General features: G+C 34.3%; 1 protein-coding gene across 1 annotated transcript; it reads left to right on the forward strand.

Annotated features, from left to right (window-relative positions):
* Window positions 1-2591: 2591 nt before the first annotated feature.
* Window positions 2592-3437, forward strand: HELRODRAFT_164339 (hypothetical protein; the record flags this gene model as incomplete). Its single annotated transcript, XM_009029297.1, has 3 exons — window positions 2592-2643; window positions 2883-3110; window positions 3223-3437. The coding sequence occupies 3 exons, from the start codon at window positions 2592-2594 to the stop codon at window positions 3435-3437; spliced, it is 495 nt and encodes a 164-aa protein (XP_009027545.1).
* Between the last annotated feature and the right edge of the window lie 12418 nt (window positions 3438-15855).

The raw sequence follows: 15855 nt of genomic DNA on the forward strand, positions 1-15855 counted from the left end.
GGATGGTGATGATGATGATGATGGTGGTGATAATGGTGCTGATAACGATGATGATGTGAGAAAAATAAAACCGATGATGATCATATGATGACGATGGTGGTGAGAGGATGAAACTTGTGATCGCATGATGATGATGATGATGACGACGATGATGATGTTAGCTGCTATCATTTATATGTTGGTTTGATTGTTAAGATATGATCTTACTGTACAATCCAGTGTATGTGTCTGTGTGTGTGTGTGTACGCGTATGTGTGTGTGTGTGTGCATCGATGAGATTGGCTGGCTGACTTTTATGGCGTCTTACTTACATGATGATTAGAACGACAACAATAACTACTGCACCACATCATGTTAGTGACTATGATGATGATGATGGTGGTGATAATGATGATGGTGATGCTAGTGGAAAAAATCGTGTTGATCATAGTGATAATCATAACATAAATGAGGATTTTGATGATTGAAACAATAATCATCATTATTATTTAAAACAATAATGTTAATAACCTTAACAAAAATAGTGATGAAGACCATGATGATAACGACGATGACGATGATGTTAATGGTGAAGATGAAAATGATGACGATGATAAGAAGTACTCAGCGGGAGAAGATGCAGCAGAGTCAGCAGCATGAAGAGATGTCAACCGTGTAAGAAAAAAAGGAGGTAAGCACATGTGGGAAAGAAAAATTTAAAGTAAAAAAGGCTTTCGCTGACGTTGAGTTATCATTTGTTTAAATATTAATGGAGTTAATGCAAGCATCGTGTAAATCATTTATCTGCCTTCTTCTGCCTACTTGGATCAATGCATGCTAATCTACTATCATTATTTGGATCATTAACTAGATTAACTAACTCTCATTACCATCGTCGTCGTCATCAGTGATATCATCATCATTATCATTGTATAGATTGTTATATCTTTATAATAATTGTTGTTGAAAAAAGGCTAACATCAAAATTAATATTTATAATAGCACGTTCAATTGTTTTTTTCTACAATTTCTTATTTTTATCTTATTATTCTTTCTTATTTTTTATTTGTTGGGAAAATGGATTATGGGTCCTGGGAGCTGCATTGTATTGGTTAGCTGTGCAACCATAAATTCTGGGTAATGCCCTCCAGACACAAGCTCTGCTCCTAAAGTTCTCGTCGATCCCCATGGGTAACGCTAATAGCAGGAGGGGCAAAAGAGAGTTCCTGGCGGTTAAACCAGATGACCCGGATTGACAACACCCATTACCAAACTGCCTAGGGTGAGATTAACTCTGATTTCAAAAAACCGAAAAAAGCACACTTATATTGATTAATTAGCAACAATGTTTTATAGTTTATTTGTAGTTTTAAGCATCAGTACAGGTTTCACAAACCAGACGGCTGTGATTTAGACAACATGGTATACCGCATGATAGATATCGGCTTTTGGTTTTCCGATCCGATGAGCGTGGGCAAATGCCACATCTCTTCTGTCCTGAAGATTCTGGTTGCTCTGCCTGAACTGCTATGGCTGGTTGAAAACCTATTGCTTTGAATGCCAGCTTCACTTGCTTCTGCATAACAAACGGATTTTCACTTCGTCGTTGAAGGTGTTCTTCTACCAGCTCTTCAGAAAGATTTTGTAAAAATAATCTTCGTTTGTGCATCTTTTTTTCATTCCATTGTGGATTTTTTGCTATCCAAACAACATATGCTGCAACACAAGCAACATCAATGACGTTAAAGAAGAGTGTCATTGGCCATCTGCTAATTTTTCGTTTGCAGCTGTACAGCCCAACTAGGTGATCGAGATTGTCTACTCCTGATTTTGTTTTGTTGTAATGATCAATAATGTCTGGTTTGTTGTTGTTGTCAACATCAACTGCAGCATCATGATGCATGCTCGAGAGCAGAATTACTGCTTTCCCTTTTTTAGGAACATAGCTGGTCAATGTTAATTGATTGTCAAAACAAAATATTGATGACAATTCTTCCCTTGATCGATTAGGAAGTAATTCTTTTGGTATATCTTGCTTATTTTTTCGCATTGTTCCAACAATGGTAGTTTTCACGGTCAAAAGATCTTCGGCGAGACTACATGAAGTGAAGTAATTATCCATGGTTATATTGCGACCCGTGTTTTTCCATGGTTTTACCAAACGTTTTACCAGATCCAAAACGTTATTTGCACTTGTTCCATCACCAGGTTATCTTCCCACATAAATTTCGCCTTTCAAAGGGTACGATGTCTGACTGTCACAAGCCCAAAAAATTTTTAGACCATATTTCCCAGGTTTGCTGGGTATATATTGACAAAAACTACATTGACCTCTAGTGGCAACTAATTGTTCATCAACCGTAATATTACTGCCAGGTTTATAAACACACGAAAGAGTTGACTGAAACATTTCCCAAAAATCACGTTTTGGAGCAAGTTTATCTGTTGCGCGACGTTCTTAAACTTAAATTAAAATTGATAATGCATATTAAATTTGATGCTATAACATTTATTATTATTATTTCACAATTATTATTATTATTTCACATTTATTATTATTATTTCACATTTATTATTATTATTTCATTATTGCAATACTAATTTTAGTTTAGATGACTTCAAGACTATTGGGGTGTAGGACACCCCAGGTTGACAAAATATGCCGTAAGACACTTCAAACGTTCACATACTCAAAACCAAATATTTGAATTAAGCCAGATTTTGCCATATTCTAGATGAAGGAAGGTTATAAGATGTCACAAAGGTGTATAATTTAATTTGTTCAAATATCTGAGATACAGAGTTATTTATACCCTCTGGGGTGTGATACACTCCAGGTTGATGACATAAGGTTAGGAAAAGAAAAACTCTGATCGCCAACTCGCATTAAAACCACGCGTCAGGCGACATTCATTATTTAGAATTAACCGGTATATCTCTGCAGTTGCAGTCTTTTCTAGTCGTTTTGGAGACTTTCTTGTCCATGCCACAGGGTTCAGATGGCTGCAGCAAAATTTTGTTAACCGAGGGCTTTCGCAACCTCTTTTCATGTTCAAATTCTCCTGTGTCTGTTTTGCGCGCTAATACCAGTGACATGAAACTATTTAAAAAAAGCGGCGATGGTTACACAGGTGATGGATGTAGACTCAAGATGGAATCGGAAGTCTCTAGTCTGTGTGTTGCACAGAAGGGGCCTAGAAAAGGTGGCATGAAATTGCTCGTTTCCAACCTTTTCCCAAATAGGTAAAAGCGTTCATTGGGCATCTTTCTTAGCGGTCAAAAACAATAATTGTTTTTTGGACCTATTTGATTTGCGACCTGAAACGTCCGAACGCTTTTGGACCAAACTGTTATGGAACAACCTGCGCAGTGCACCGCTCTTGTTACCCTCGAGTAATATCAAGTCGACATTGCTGCACTGTCTGAAACTCGTCTGCCGGACAAAGGAAGATCTCTGATTGAAGTGGGGGCAAGATACACATTTTTTTGGATGAGTTTATCATGCAATGATTTGCGGATTCATGAGGTTGGTTAACAAAAAACTTATGTACATGCGCATTTTATTTGCAAAAAATTGTCACATGATCATTTTAAGTGCTTTTGTCCCAACTTTTGACGCAGAAAAATCGGTAAAAGTATGTTCAACAAATGCTTTCGTACCACTCTTCAGAAAATACATAAAGATGACAAAATTGTAGTTCTCGGCAATTTCAACGTAAGGATTGGAGCAAACTTCAGAGCTTCTGGACTGGCACCATTGGCAGACATGGTCTAGAAAGCGCAAACAGTAACGTTAACAGACTTCTCAATCTTTGTACGGAATTTAAATTAGAAAGAAAGAAAGGCTATCCGAATGCACCCGCAGCCACAAATCCACATCTTTTGGACTATATCATAACCAAACAAAGCGATATTTGTTGGACTGATCATCGTCTTGTTGTATACAAATTTGCAAATAAATTAACCCCACCAACTCGTAGACAGTGTTCAGGTAAAAAGGTAAACATTGGGACTTGCCAAAACCTGATAGTGCAAAAAAAACTTCAGGAAGAATTCACCAAACATGCTCAACAAACTGAGCTGTCTACTGTATGATAGCAACCTACTGGTGTTCTTTCAGTGACCTATGAATAGTCACTAATCAGTCCTGCATACTGTCAAGCGCTACAAAGATTTTTGGGTTTTTCGCAAAAAAACGTCAGGACTGGTTTGATGAGAATCGTCTTCGCATTCTTGAATTTTTGCAAACAAAAAATAAAACACATCAAAACAGGCTCTGCAACCCAGATTCACCCGGTTTTAATCTTGCATGGGAAGAATCACATAAAAAGATTCGGCAAGTGCTGCGTTGTATGAAAAACGATTGATGAACAGAGAAAGATAGGAAACTACGGAAATTAGCGGTTGCAAAGAACACACAAAGATTTTACGACTCTCTCAAGTCTGTTGATAGATCGGCCTAGCTTTCTATTCTACCAGTTAAGTCTAAAAATAGTTTTGCAGTACTCAGAGATCTTGAAAGAATTGTATAACGCTGAGCCGAGCCTTTCAGAGATTTTTTGAATTTTGTCAACCCGATTGACCCGACATATATATAAGCCTTTCCAAAACTCCAGGCTGTTGCTGAGGTTGATAAACTTTCTTCTCTTGACGAGGTTCTGTTAGCCGCCAAGAGAATGAAAAATAACAAAACGGCATGACCCGACCAGATATTTCTTGCAAAAATATACAAATATTGTGGTTTCCAATTATGTCAGAGGCTGCATAATTTTAATTTTCAAGTGTGGATTACTGGCATAGTACCACAGCAATGAAAGAATGTAAACGTCCTGACCGTCTACAAAACGAAGATCTATAAACAATAGTGTTGTAACAGACGTGGCATATCTTTGCTCTCCACTGCTGGCAAAATTTTAGTGCATGTCATGTTGAAACGATTTCAAAAATACGTAGTGGATGTTGTCATTCCAGAATCGCAGTGTAGCTTCCGAAGCGTAGCCGTGAATAGAACCAGGATCTTTTCCTAGCCTTCATCGATGTGACGAAGGCTTTTGACACAGTTAACAGAAGCTTGTTGTAGATGACCCTGGGTAGATTTAGCTGCCCGCCAAAATTTCAGACGGTACTGCGTGAATTTCAAACAGGTATGAGGGCTAGAGTCATTGCTGATGGTAAGAAATCTAAACCGTTTGATGTTTTGGCAAAAGTGAAACAGCGCTGCGTTCTGGCTCCTGTGGTTTTTAATTTGTTTCTGACTACCGCCGTTCTTATCTATCGCGATAGTGTTTCGTCTGACGCGGGCATCTTATTTCGTTACCATCTCGACGGCAGCCTCTTTAACATACAACGACTCAAAGCGGAAAGCAAAGTTTTATGCGATTGGATTTTTGAATATGTTTAAGTTTGCATGTACTACCACAGCGGCTGAATATCTAATGTTACAACAACAGCTGCACTGGATAGGTCATGTTATTCGTATGGCCGAGTTTCGGCTACCTCGTAGATTGTTATACAGCGAATTATCGAATGGCTGTCGTTCGGTCGGTCGGCCAAAGATGCGATTCTTGGATCAAGCGAAAAGCCTACTTTCGGCTAACACAACAACAACTTATTTTCACCATACATCGGAAATTAAAGGGTTTCAACCCTCTTCCAAAAATTTATTTTTTTAACTTTATTAATGAAGACAAGATAAAACAATAAATTTGTCATTTTTACCCAAATTAACTGTAAAAATATGAATTTAACAATGGAATTGTTGTCAACTTTTTCAAACAGCTGACACTCTTTAAAACAAGTCTGTAAACCTCTTGATTGTTTTGAAAATTTGTAATGAAATAAATTGATCAAGTCAGCATTTTGTATTTTGGGATTTATACTATATTTATCAATCATTCTTTCTTCAAGCATTGGCATATTGCTTATGGGTGCAATCATTCATCTGTCTGTCCGGTCACTTGCTCCTTAACACTCTTTCGAGTGGCTGTTTTTTACTAAGTTTACGTGGACTGATTACATCTTGTGAGTAACATTGAAATGTTAGCGGTTGGAATTGAAAACTTTTATTTCATTTTTTATTTTTTCAATTCACTCATTCATTTATTCATTTATTCATTCATTCATTCATTCATTCATTCATTCATTCATTCATTCATTCATTCATTCACTCACTCACTCACTCACTCACTCATTCATTCATTCATTCTAATAAATATTCAATCAACTAATCAATAATCCTCTTTAATCTCTTGAGAAAATTTTGAGACTTCAGCCAGATTTTTTTATAAATTTTCAAAATCTCCACCTACACTTGGCCATCCGTTCTTTTAGGAAGTTTTCCAACTCTTTTTCTTCCAGTTTTTTTTCTTTCATCAGTACAAGTTCAATCGATCCAACATCCAGTGTTAGTAAGTATGTGAGCACGTCTTTTCGTACTTTGACCGTCTCTGAGTTCCGCCCCATTTATTGTTTAATTACAAACTTATAAGTTTGTAATAATATAATAATAATAAATAATAATAATAATAGTAATAATGATAATAACAATAAATAATAATAATAATAATAAGATTATTACAAACTCATCATCATTTCATCATTATCGTTATTGTAGGATAAATCTTGAAAATGTTGGAAAATGGAAAAGTAAGAATAAAATCAGAATCCTTTCGGATAGAATCATCTTTCAAAGGTTGTCATCATCATATCATTATTAACTGTACTCATAATCTTCATACTCATTCAGAAATGACTCTAACCACCATCATCAACAATCATCGTCATCAGCACCCTCCTGATTGTAAAATATTTCATCATCGTCATCGTGGTCATTATTCATTGTCACATTTTTAGCATCATTACATCCTCATCATTGTCATCTTGTGAAATCACAAGCAGTGGCTGTGTAATATTATTATTATTGTTATTATTATAATCATTGTCATCATTACAATCTTAGTAATCACTGCTATCACTATAGGGCCACTTTTATCATCATCATCTTCTTCATCTTCTTTTTCATCATCATCATTTTTATCATCATCACATCTTCTACTTCATCGTCATCATCGTATTCATCGTCTTTATCGTCATCATCATCTTTTTTTTTCTTCTTCATCATCATCATCATCATCTTCTTCATCATGGCAAACATGATCAACCAGAAAGAGCAAAACAACGAGCGTGTGATGGTGAATTGATGCCATACAGAAACACGCGCGTGTCTCATGATGTGATTATGATGATGATGATGACGTAATGATGATGATGGTGATGATGATGATTCCGTGATGACGAGGATGACAGTGATGATGATGATGACGATGATGTGATGCGATTATCATGATGATGGCGTAATGATGATGATGTAATGGGAAGAAAGAGAGGATGATAATTTTAAAATGATAATGTTTATTGGGGTTTGGATCTGGTGAGTAAGTGCACAATCTGAATTCGGCGTGAGATGATAATAGTGATGTGATTGAAGATGATGTTGTTGTTGATGATGATGATGATTTTGTTTGTGGTGATGTCACGTGGTGATGGCACGTGAGAATGGATGTCACGTGAAGATGTCATGTGATGATGTCATGTGATGATGTCATCATGTGATGAGTGTGGAATGATGAGGTTGGCTGGCAGTAAAATGTTGTGATGGAGTCAAGAAAGGTCTGAAGTGTTTCAATAAGTAGGACATTAAATGGGATCACCACGAAGAAGAGATGATGGTGATGGTTATGATGATGTTGCTGATGGTGATGATGATGTCGATATCATGATGAGGATACTGATAATGCTGATAATATTACTATTAAATGATAATAAAGGTGGTGATGGTTGTAATTATGACGATGATGATGTCTATTTGATGGTGATAATGATGCTGATGATGATGTAATGTAATGGTGACGATGATGATGATGATGGTGTGATGATGAATAAAGTGGTAGCGATGACAGCGGGGATAACGATAATTTTGATGGTGGTCATGAAGATTAAAATAAGGAATGAGGCGGTTTCGAATCCGGAATCGAATTCGGAGCCGTCAAATTCAACGCTAGAAATTTAGTGAAAACGAGATTCATAATTATTGAAAAAGGCTATTTCAAAAAGAAATTCAACCAAGTAATTTTGACTGCAACGGAAGAGCAAAATTGTTTGAACATTTCTTAAATCATGTGCTAACTAGAGATGGACCGAGTAGTGATTTAGCCAAAAGCCAAATGGCCAAATAGATGATTTGCCATTCGACCAAAACCGAAGGACAAATACTAAAAAACCGCAGTTTAAAAAAAAATTTAAATTTTGAAATGAAAAACAAGAAATTGAGATATCATTAAACAATTTAGATCTATCCAAAATTTTCATAACCAGATAATATTTAATCACTTGCACAAATTTACACATATGATATTCTACAACCATTGTTCTAAAATCAAAAAAAGAGATGAATTTAAAATGGCCAAAGCCGAAAGCAAACATCAAATTTTGGCCATTCGGTGCCTCTCTACTCTAATTTTTCTTCAACGCATGTTTGTAACTACAGCCAGAATGAAACATCTTAATAATCTTGAAACATAAACATCTAACTCTAAATAAACATCTTGAAACATAATTCTAATTACGTGATAAAACTGCCAGGGTTTAATCAAAAAGCGCCGAATTGTTAATTGTTCTTGGTTTTATATGTTAGAATGAAATTTGGTTTGAATAATATATATTTATTTAATAATATTAATAATATATATTCAGATACGAATTCCAATGAGAACATATCCGGATCCATCACATGGAATCGGGTTCGGATCCAGATAACAGGATCTCGATCTTTTGGATCCGTGCCTCCCTCAATAAAAAATGGTAATCAAATCATGATGTTAATAATATGAATAACAAACGTGGTATTAAATTTAACGGGGGCGATGATGTGATAAGATAACAGTGATGATGATAACAACAATGGTGATGAAGATGATGGTGACGATAATGATGATGATGATAGTGACGATGATGGTGATGATGATGATAGTGATAATGATGGCGGTGATGATTATGACGATTATAATAATAACGATGATGATGATGATAACAACAACGATGATGATGATGAGCATTTAATGTGATTAGTTATTCTTATTAATGTTTGATTGTTTAATTAATTATATTCATATCTTCGTTATTCCAGATACAACAATAATAATAACAGTTGTTATTCTTTATTATTTTTTTGTTATTATTATAATTTGTTTATACTGATGAGTAATAATAATTAATTATTGAAACTACCACAACTTCTGTTACTACTACTACTACCACTACTACAATTATTACCATTACTACTACTACTACTACTACTACTACTACTACTACTACTACTACCACTACTACTACTACTACTACTACTACTACTACTACTACTACTACTACCACTACTACTACTACTACTACTACTACTACTACTACTACTACTACTACTACTACTACTACTACTACTACTACTACTACTACTAATATACTACTAATACCACTACTATTACTATACCTAACTACTACCACTACTACTATCATTGCTATACTACTACTATTGCTACTACTACTACTACTACTACTACTACTACTACTACTACTACTACTACTACTACTACTACTACTGCTTTTAGTGACAGCAAAATGATAATAATTTCTAGTGGCTATAATTATAACAATTATTAATGTTACTGTTATTATTATAACTACTATTGTATTATTTGTTTTAATATTTTTAAAAATATTTCAACAAAGAGGATCAAAGCTGATCTGTTTAAATGTTTGTAGTGATGATAATGATGACGATGAATGTGATGTCGATTTTGATGCTGCTACTGTTGATGATGGTGACGAAGATGATGATGATGATGACGATAATGATGATGATGATGATTGATAATGGTGATGATGATGACAATAAGATGCAATGATGAGGACAAGGGGAGATAAAATTATCTGCGACTACTGCAACTACTACTACTACTACCACCTACTACCTGCGACTGCTAATACTATTACTACTACTACTATAATTACTACTACTACTACTACTATAATTACTACTACCACCACTACTACTACTACTACTACTACATCAACAACAACAACAACAACTACTACTACTACTACTTACTCCTATTACTTCTGTTATTATAACTACTACTACTACTAATATTACTACTACTCCTACTACAACTACTAATACATTCAAACCATTATTTCTAATACTGCAGCTACTTCTACTGCTACATCCTTGTTCTATCATTCTATAATCATTATTTTTTAATTTTATCTCTCCCCCTCTCTCTCTCTCTCGTTTTGCTTTAATTAAACAAATAAATATTTATATTAATTTACCCACCAGAGTTAGCTCCAATGCTCTAATCAGTTTCTTTTATTGATAATATTTTGACAAATATTGTTACTTCTCACTCTTCTGGAAAAGTTATTCACGACCCGTCTGATCTTCTATATTGGAAGTTTGCTCCTTGTTAGAAATATGAGAGGATCCGGATCCTGGTAACTATCGACCGGTTTCATAACGTTCTCCCTTATCAAAAGTGCTGGAACAATTAGTTGCGTCCTGATTAAAATCCTTCATGACTAAATAATAATAATATAAATTATTGTCTGGCAATCAACATGCATTTCGACCAAACCACTACATTGAGTTAGCTATTCTACCATATCTTTTAGCTAGCTATTTTCATAGAATTCTTAATAATCTGACAATTGGCGTTTTCATTGACTTTACAAAGGTCTTTGATATTATAGATCACATTTTTTACTATTACTTAAACTTTAATTTTATGGATTTTGTGGTAAAATCCATTCTTGGCTCACCAGTCACCTGTCAAATAAAGCACAATTCGTATCCACTGATAACACAAGACCCGATGTTTAACATGTGACATTTGGGGTCCTCCAGGGTTCAATACTGGGCCCTCTTCTTTTCACTATTGAAATGAGTCCAAATGTGTGTCTATTTATTATATGTACAATGCATGCTGGCAACAATTTGTGGTGATATTACCTTATTAAATATTGATCTAAAAAGTATTTAGTCATAGTTTTCAAATAATAAGCTTGTTAGTTATCAATATTAGCAAATCATTTTACACAATTTTTGGCCCTACAATCCAACACTATACAAGATTTATCTCTTAAATTAAATAACATTCAACCTAAAAAATTTAACAATTAAATTTCTAGGTGTATATATTCAATACAATTTGTCATGATCCACATACAGTTTAACTATTAGAAAAAAATTTATAATTTGTTATGTATTTTAAGCAAATAAAAACATTAACTTGATTACGTTACTAAAATTAAATTATACTTTAGTTTTATATTTCCACATGTTATTCATTGCAACATTATCTGGGGTAATAGTCCGGAGTAATTACTCAAACTATTACTCAGTTGCCAAAAACGCTTTTTAAAGATAACTTATAATCTAAAACCTACCAACCGATCATACCAAAGAACTTTTTAATAAGTCTATAATTTCATCAATTAATCAAATTAACTTGTTTCTAAATTTATAAAAAAATCTTTTGCCTCCATATTCCTCGGCATTTCTCAAATATTCAAATCTAATTAAATTATCTAACCCATACAAAAATGACACTTTTACATTAAGACATCTAGATTAAACTTAATCAACAATAGTCTATCTCATCTGGAACAATATAACTCCTCCTAACTTTACAAACATAGACAATCTAATATTGTTTTAAAAAATTCTTAAAACTTTTGCTAGCACCTATAAACTTTCCTACATTTTTCCACCGATGAACCATCCAGCTGGGCACAGCTGTTTGTATGCTGACCGTTTAAGCTTTGTAAATGGCTCGCTTGATTGAACGTTTTGGTTTTATTTTTTGAAATCTATTACCATTATGCGTAATTATGTGTGTGTGTGTATCTGTGTGTGTTTGTGTGTGTGTGTTTTTGTGAGTGTTTCTGTGTGTGTGTGTGTGTGTGTCTAAGTGTGTGTATATATATATATATATATATATATATATATATATATATATATATATATATATATATATATATATATGGTAATGTTTGTCATCAAAGTCTACACCATTTAAACCTTGCGGGACAAAATTTTAGTCAAGACACTGCCACAAGTAATTTTCTTCTACGTTTCTGTGTCCTTAATAAACGATATACATTTGTTAATAAAGTAGTCTATATTTATATATACATACTATAAACACATAATATAAACATATAAATATTCATATCTGTATATTTATAAAATCTATATTCTTCAAATGTATACACATACATATGTAAGTACTTTTGTATGTGTGTGTTTGTGCACAGTACATAGATGAATATACGGCCCTAAACTATGCAAAGAAAGAATGCATGGCATTATTTATGGTTTGTTCAAATTAGAAGATGAGATAATTAACAATTTGTGAGGAACCGGATGCTGAATTATCATCAACTTCATCTTCTTCTTCATCATCATCTTTGCGTCTGATGTTTTGTTTTTGGTGTTTTGTTTGTATGTTGGTGATGTTTGTATGTTGGTGATGTTTTTATGTTGGTGATGTTGCATATTTGTATTTGGGGTTGTATATGTTGCATATATGTTTTTGGCGACGTCTGGTATATTGTTGTGATCTATAATTTGTTGATGTTTTCTGCGTTTCGATGATGCTATATCTCACAGCGTTAATGTTTTCAAATGATGTGGCATTGTTGATATGATGTGTGTATGTTTGCACGTATGTGTGTACGCGTCTGTGAGTGTTTGCTTGCGTGAGAGTTGCTGAGACAGTTGTTAGGTGGTGTTAAATGGTGTTATATTTATTGTTGGTGGTGGAGAATTTACGTGGTATGATTTTTTAAGCTGTTATTCTTGTTGGTGAGTTGTTTCTGATGTGTTGTTGTGTAATGTTAATTTGGTTTCTATAAGAACTAACTGTGTTTTCATGTGGTTGTTGCTGGTGCATTGTTGTTGTTGTTGTCAGGTTATGCATGTTACTAACGTGACGATCAATGTTCGCTTATATTGGTCCTATTATAAGATGTTATATTTCCAAAATTGATAAAATTTGTTAATCATTTTAAATTCTTTGCTGGTTTTAAAACAATTTTTTCTTTTTCATTTTTAACTGCTTGCATGTCATTCTGTACTTGTAATCCATGCCCCGTGCCCCAAAGGCTGTACAACACTACCCCCGCCACACGACGTGCATACACGTATTATGTACGTACGCACGCGCAAGCACAGCATCGTACGCGTATGATGGTCTTTGAGTTTCGGTCAGACAGTATTTGAACCATGCCATCGCGTAACAGCAGTGCGAGACATGGCTGGCACTCCTACCGACTGAGCTAACTCGGTCATCAGTAAATAAATTACATCGTAAAAATGATATAATGATTCATTGATTATTCAATATTTAGCAGAATTTTTGGCTAGTTATTTATCAATGTTGTAAATAAAATTATTCTACATGAATTTGTTAAAATGTTTGTTGACTTGATCTGATGTTGATGACGTCATGATATAACTTCCTGTATGAACGTTGTTGATGTTAGGAAAGGTCGGTGACATTATAACCTGACGACCATAAAATTATCGAGTCGTTCCTCTATCTAGGCTCAAATATTTATCATCATCATCGTCGTCATCATCATCATCGTCATCATCATCGTCATCGTCATCATGTCCTCTTTAATTAAGAGGTTCGATTAATTTTCGGGTTTTACCATCGTTTAGTTGTAGTTAAGGTTAATGTTTATGAAGGGTGATGGTGATGATGATGATGGTGATGTTGATGATAACGATAATGATGATGATGGTTGTGGTGACATTGATCATGCTTCAGATTATGTCGATGATGGTAATGATGATGGCGACNACAACAACAATAACAACAACACTACTACTACTACTACTACAACAACAGCAACAACTAATATTACTATAACAACAACAACAACAATAACAACAACAATAAAAACAACAACAACAACTACTACTACTACTACAACAACAACAGCAACAACACTAACAATGGCGATTACAAAGATGGCGACGCTGTTGCGGATGTTTGTTTTGAAGAGCAACTTAATTATTATTCTAGTTTGTAATTGCTCACTGGCTAGAAAGTAATAATGGTCGTGATGATGATGATGAGGAGGAGGAAGACGCCGACGATGACGATGATGACGATGATGACGATGCATTATTTGATGACGATGATGATGTATTTGATGTATTTAATGATGATGATGATGATAGAGAGAGTGATAAAAATTGTGATGATGAAGATGATGATGATGATGGAGATAGTGATGAAAATTATGATGATGACGATGATGGTTCTGATGAATTGCTTGATGGGGATGATGATGATTGATGATAATATATTTGATTTTGATGATGATGATGATGTATTTGGTGGTGATGATGATGATCGTGTATTTGATGGTGGCGATGATGATGTATTTGTTGCAGCTGCTACTGATGATGATAATGATGATGATGAAGAGGATGAAGATGGTGATGATGATGGTGATGATGGTGGTGATGATGATGATGATGATGATGATGGAAAAGTTGTTTACTTTTAATATTTAAGTGGATATTTTCTATGATAGAGATAAAAATCATTTTGAACAAAGACCATAAATTGGAAGAAAAATAATTTTGACGATGATGATGACGATGACGACGATATGATGAAGACGATGATGAAGAAGACTGGTTACATTATTATTGTGGAGGTACCGATTCGTAAGCGGTGGTGTAAGACGGCAATGATGATGATTGTGATAATAATAACAACAACAACAACAATAATAATAATAACAATAATAATGGTGATAATAATAATAATAATATGTTGTCATTATTTTGATGTTAATGATAAGAATTTATAGGACAAACTGTTATTGATGTTGTGTTAATGATAATGATGACGATGATGATGATGATGATAATAATGATGATGATGATGATGTTATTGATGATGTTGGTGAGGATGATGAAGTTGATGGCAATTACTAGAACAATTATGAATGGAACTGAAGTCCTCTCTCTCTCTCTCTTTCTCTCTCTCTTTTCATCATTATCCTCATTAACATTTACCTTATCCCTCTCTCTCTTTCTATATATATATATATATATATATATATATATATATATATATATATATATATAATCATTAATTAGTTGTCAACCTATCTATGTAATTAAAAAGTTTCAAAGGTGCTTGCACGTAGGCAGGTAGGTTACATTAGCTTCTGCCTTCTTTCTGAGAAGAACTCTCTACAAACAATCTTGGGCTCATTTAGACTCGTTATAAAGTTATATATCTGTTATTATGTTACATATTTGTAACGTTCATATACATATATATATATTTGTTATAAAGTTATATATTCGACTTGATGTTTGTTGCAAGTGTTGGTGACCTGGCAAATTTATTTTGAAAAATTACCAACGCCTGATCGTATATAAATGCGTGCGCCGTGGTGGCTGATCGTCTGTCAGGGTTTGTTCCGTGATCTGGCGCTGTGTGAGTTCTACAATTTTATTGTTAGTTCGTATTGCGGACGTGTTGATGTTATTGTGGTAGAGGTTTGTTTTGTCGTTGCTGTTGAGGTTTGTGTTGTTATTGTTGTTAAGCTTTACGTTGTCTTTGTTGTTGTTTTTGTTGTTGTTGTTGTTGTAAATGCGGATTAGCAGGTTGAGTTTGTTTCGGCCAATGTTCATGTATGCTGCCGTACTGCTTTGTTGTGATTCACAAATGAATGTTGACGTTGAACTGATGTTGTCAGTTTCTGTTGACGTCTCGTTTGTCGCAAGTCAGA

The sequence above is a fragment of the Helobdella robusta genome (genome assembly GCF_000326865.2).
Source record: "Helobdella robusta unplaced genomic scaffold HELROscaffold_6, whole genome shotgun sequence".
Classification (NCBI taxonomy): Eukaryota; Metazoa; Annelida; class Clitellata; order Rhynchobdellida; family Glossiphoniidae; genus Helobdella; species Helobdella robusta.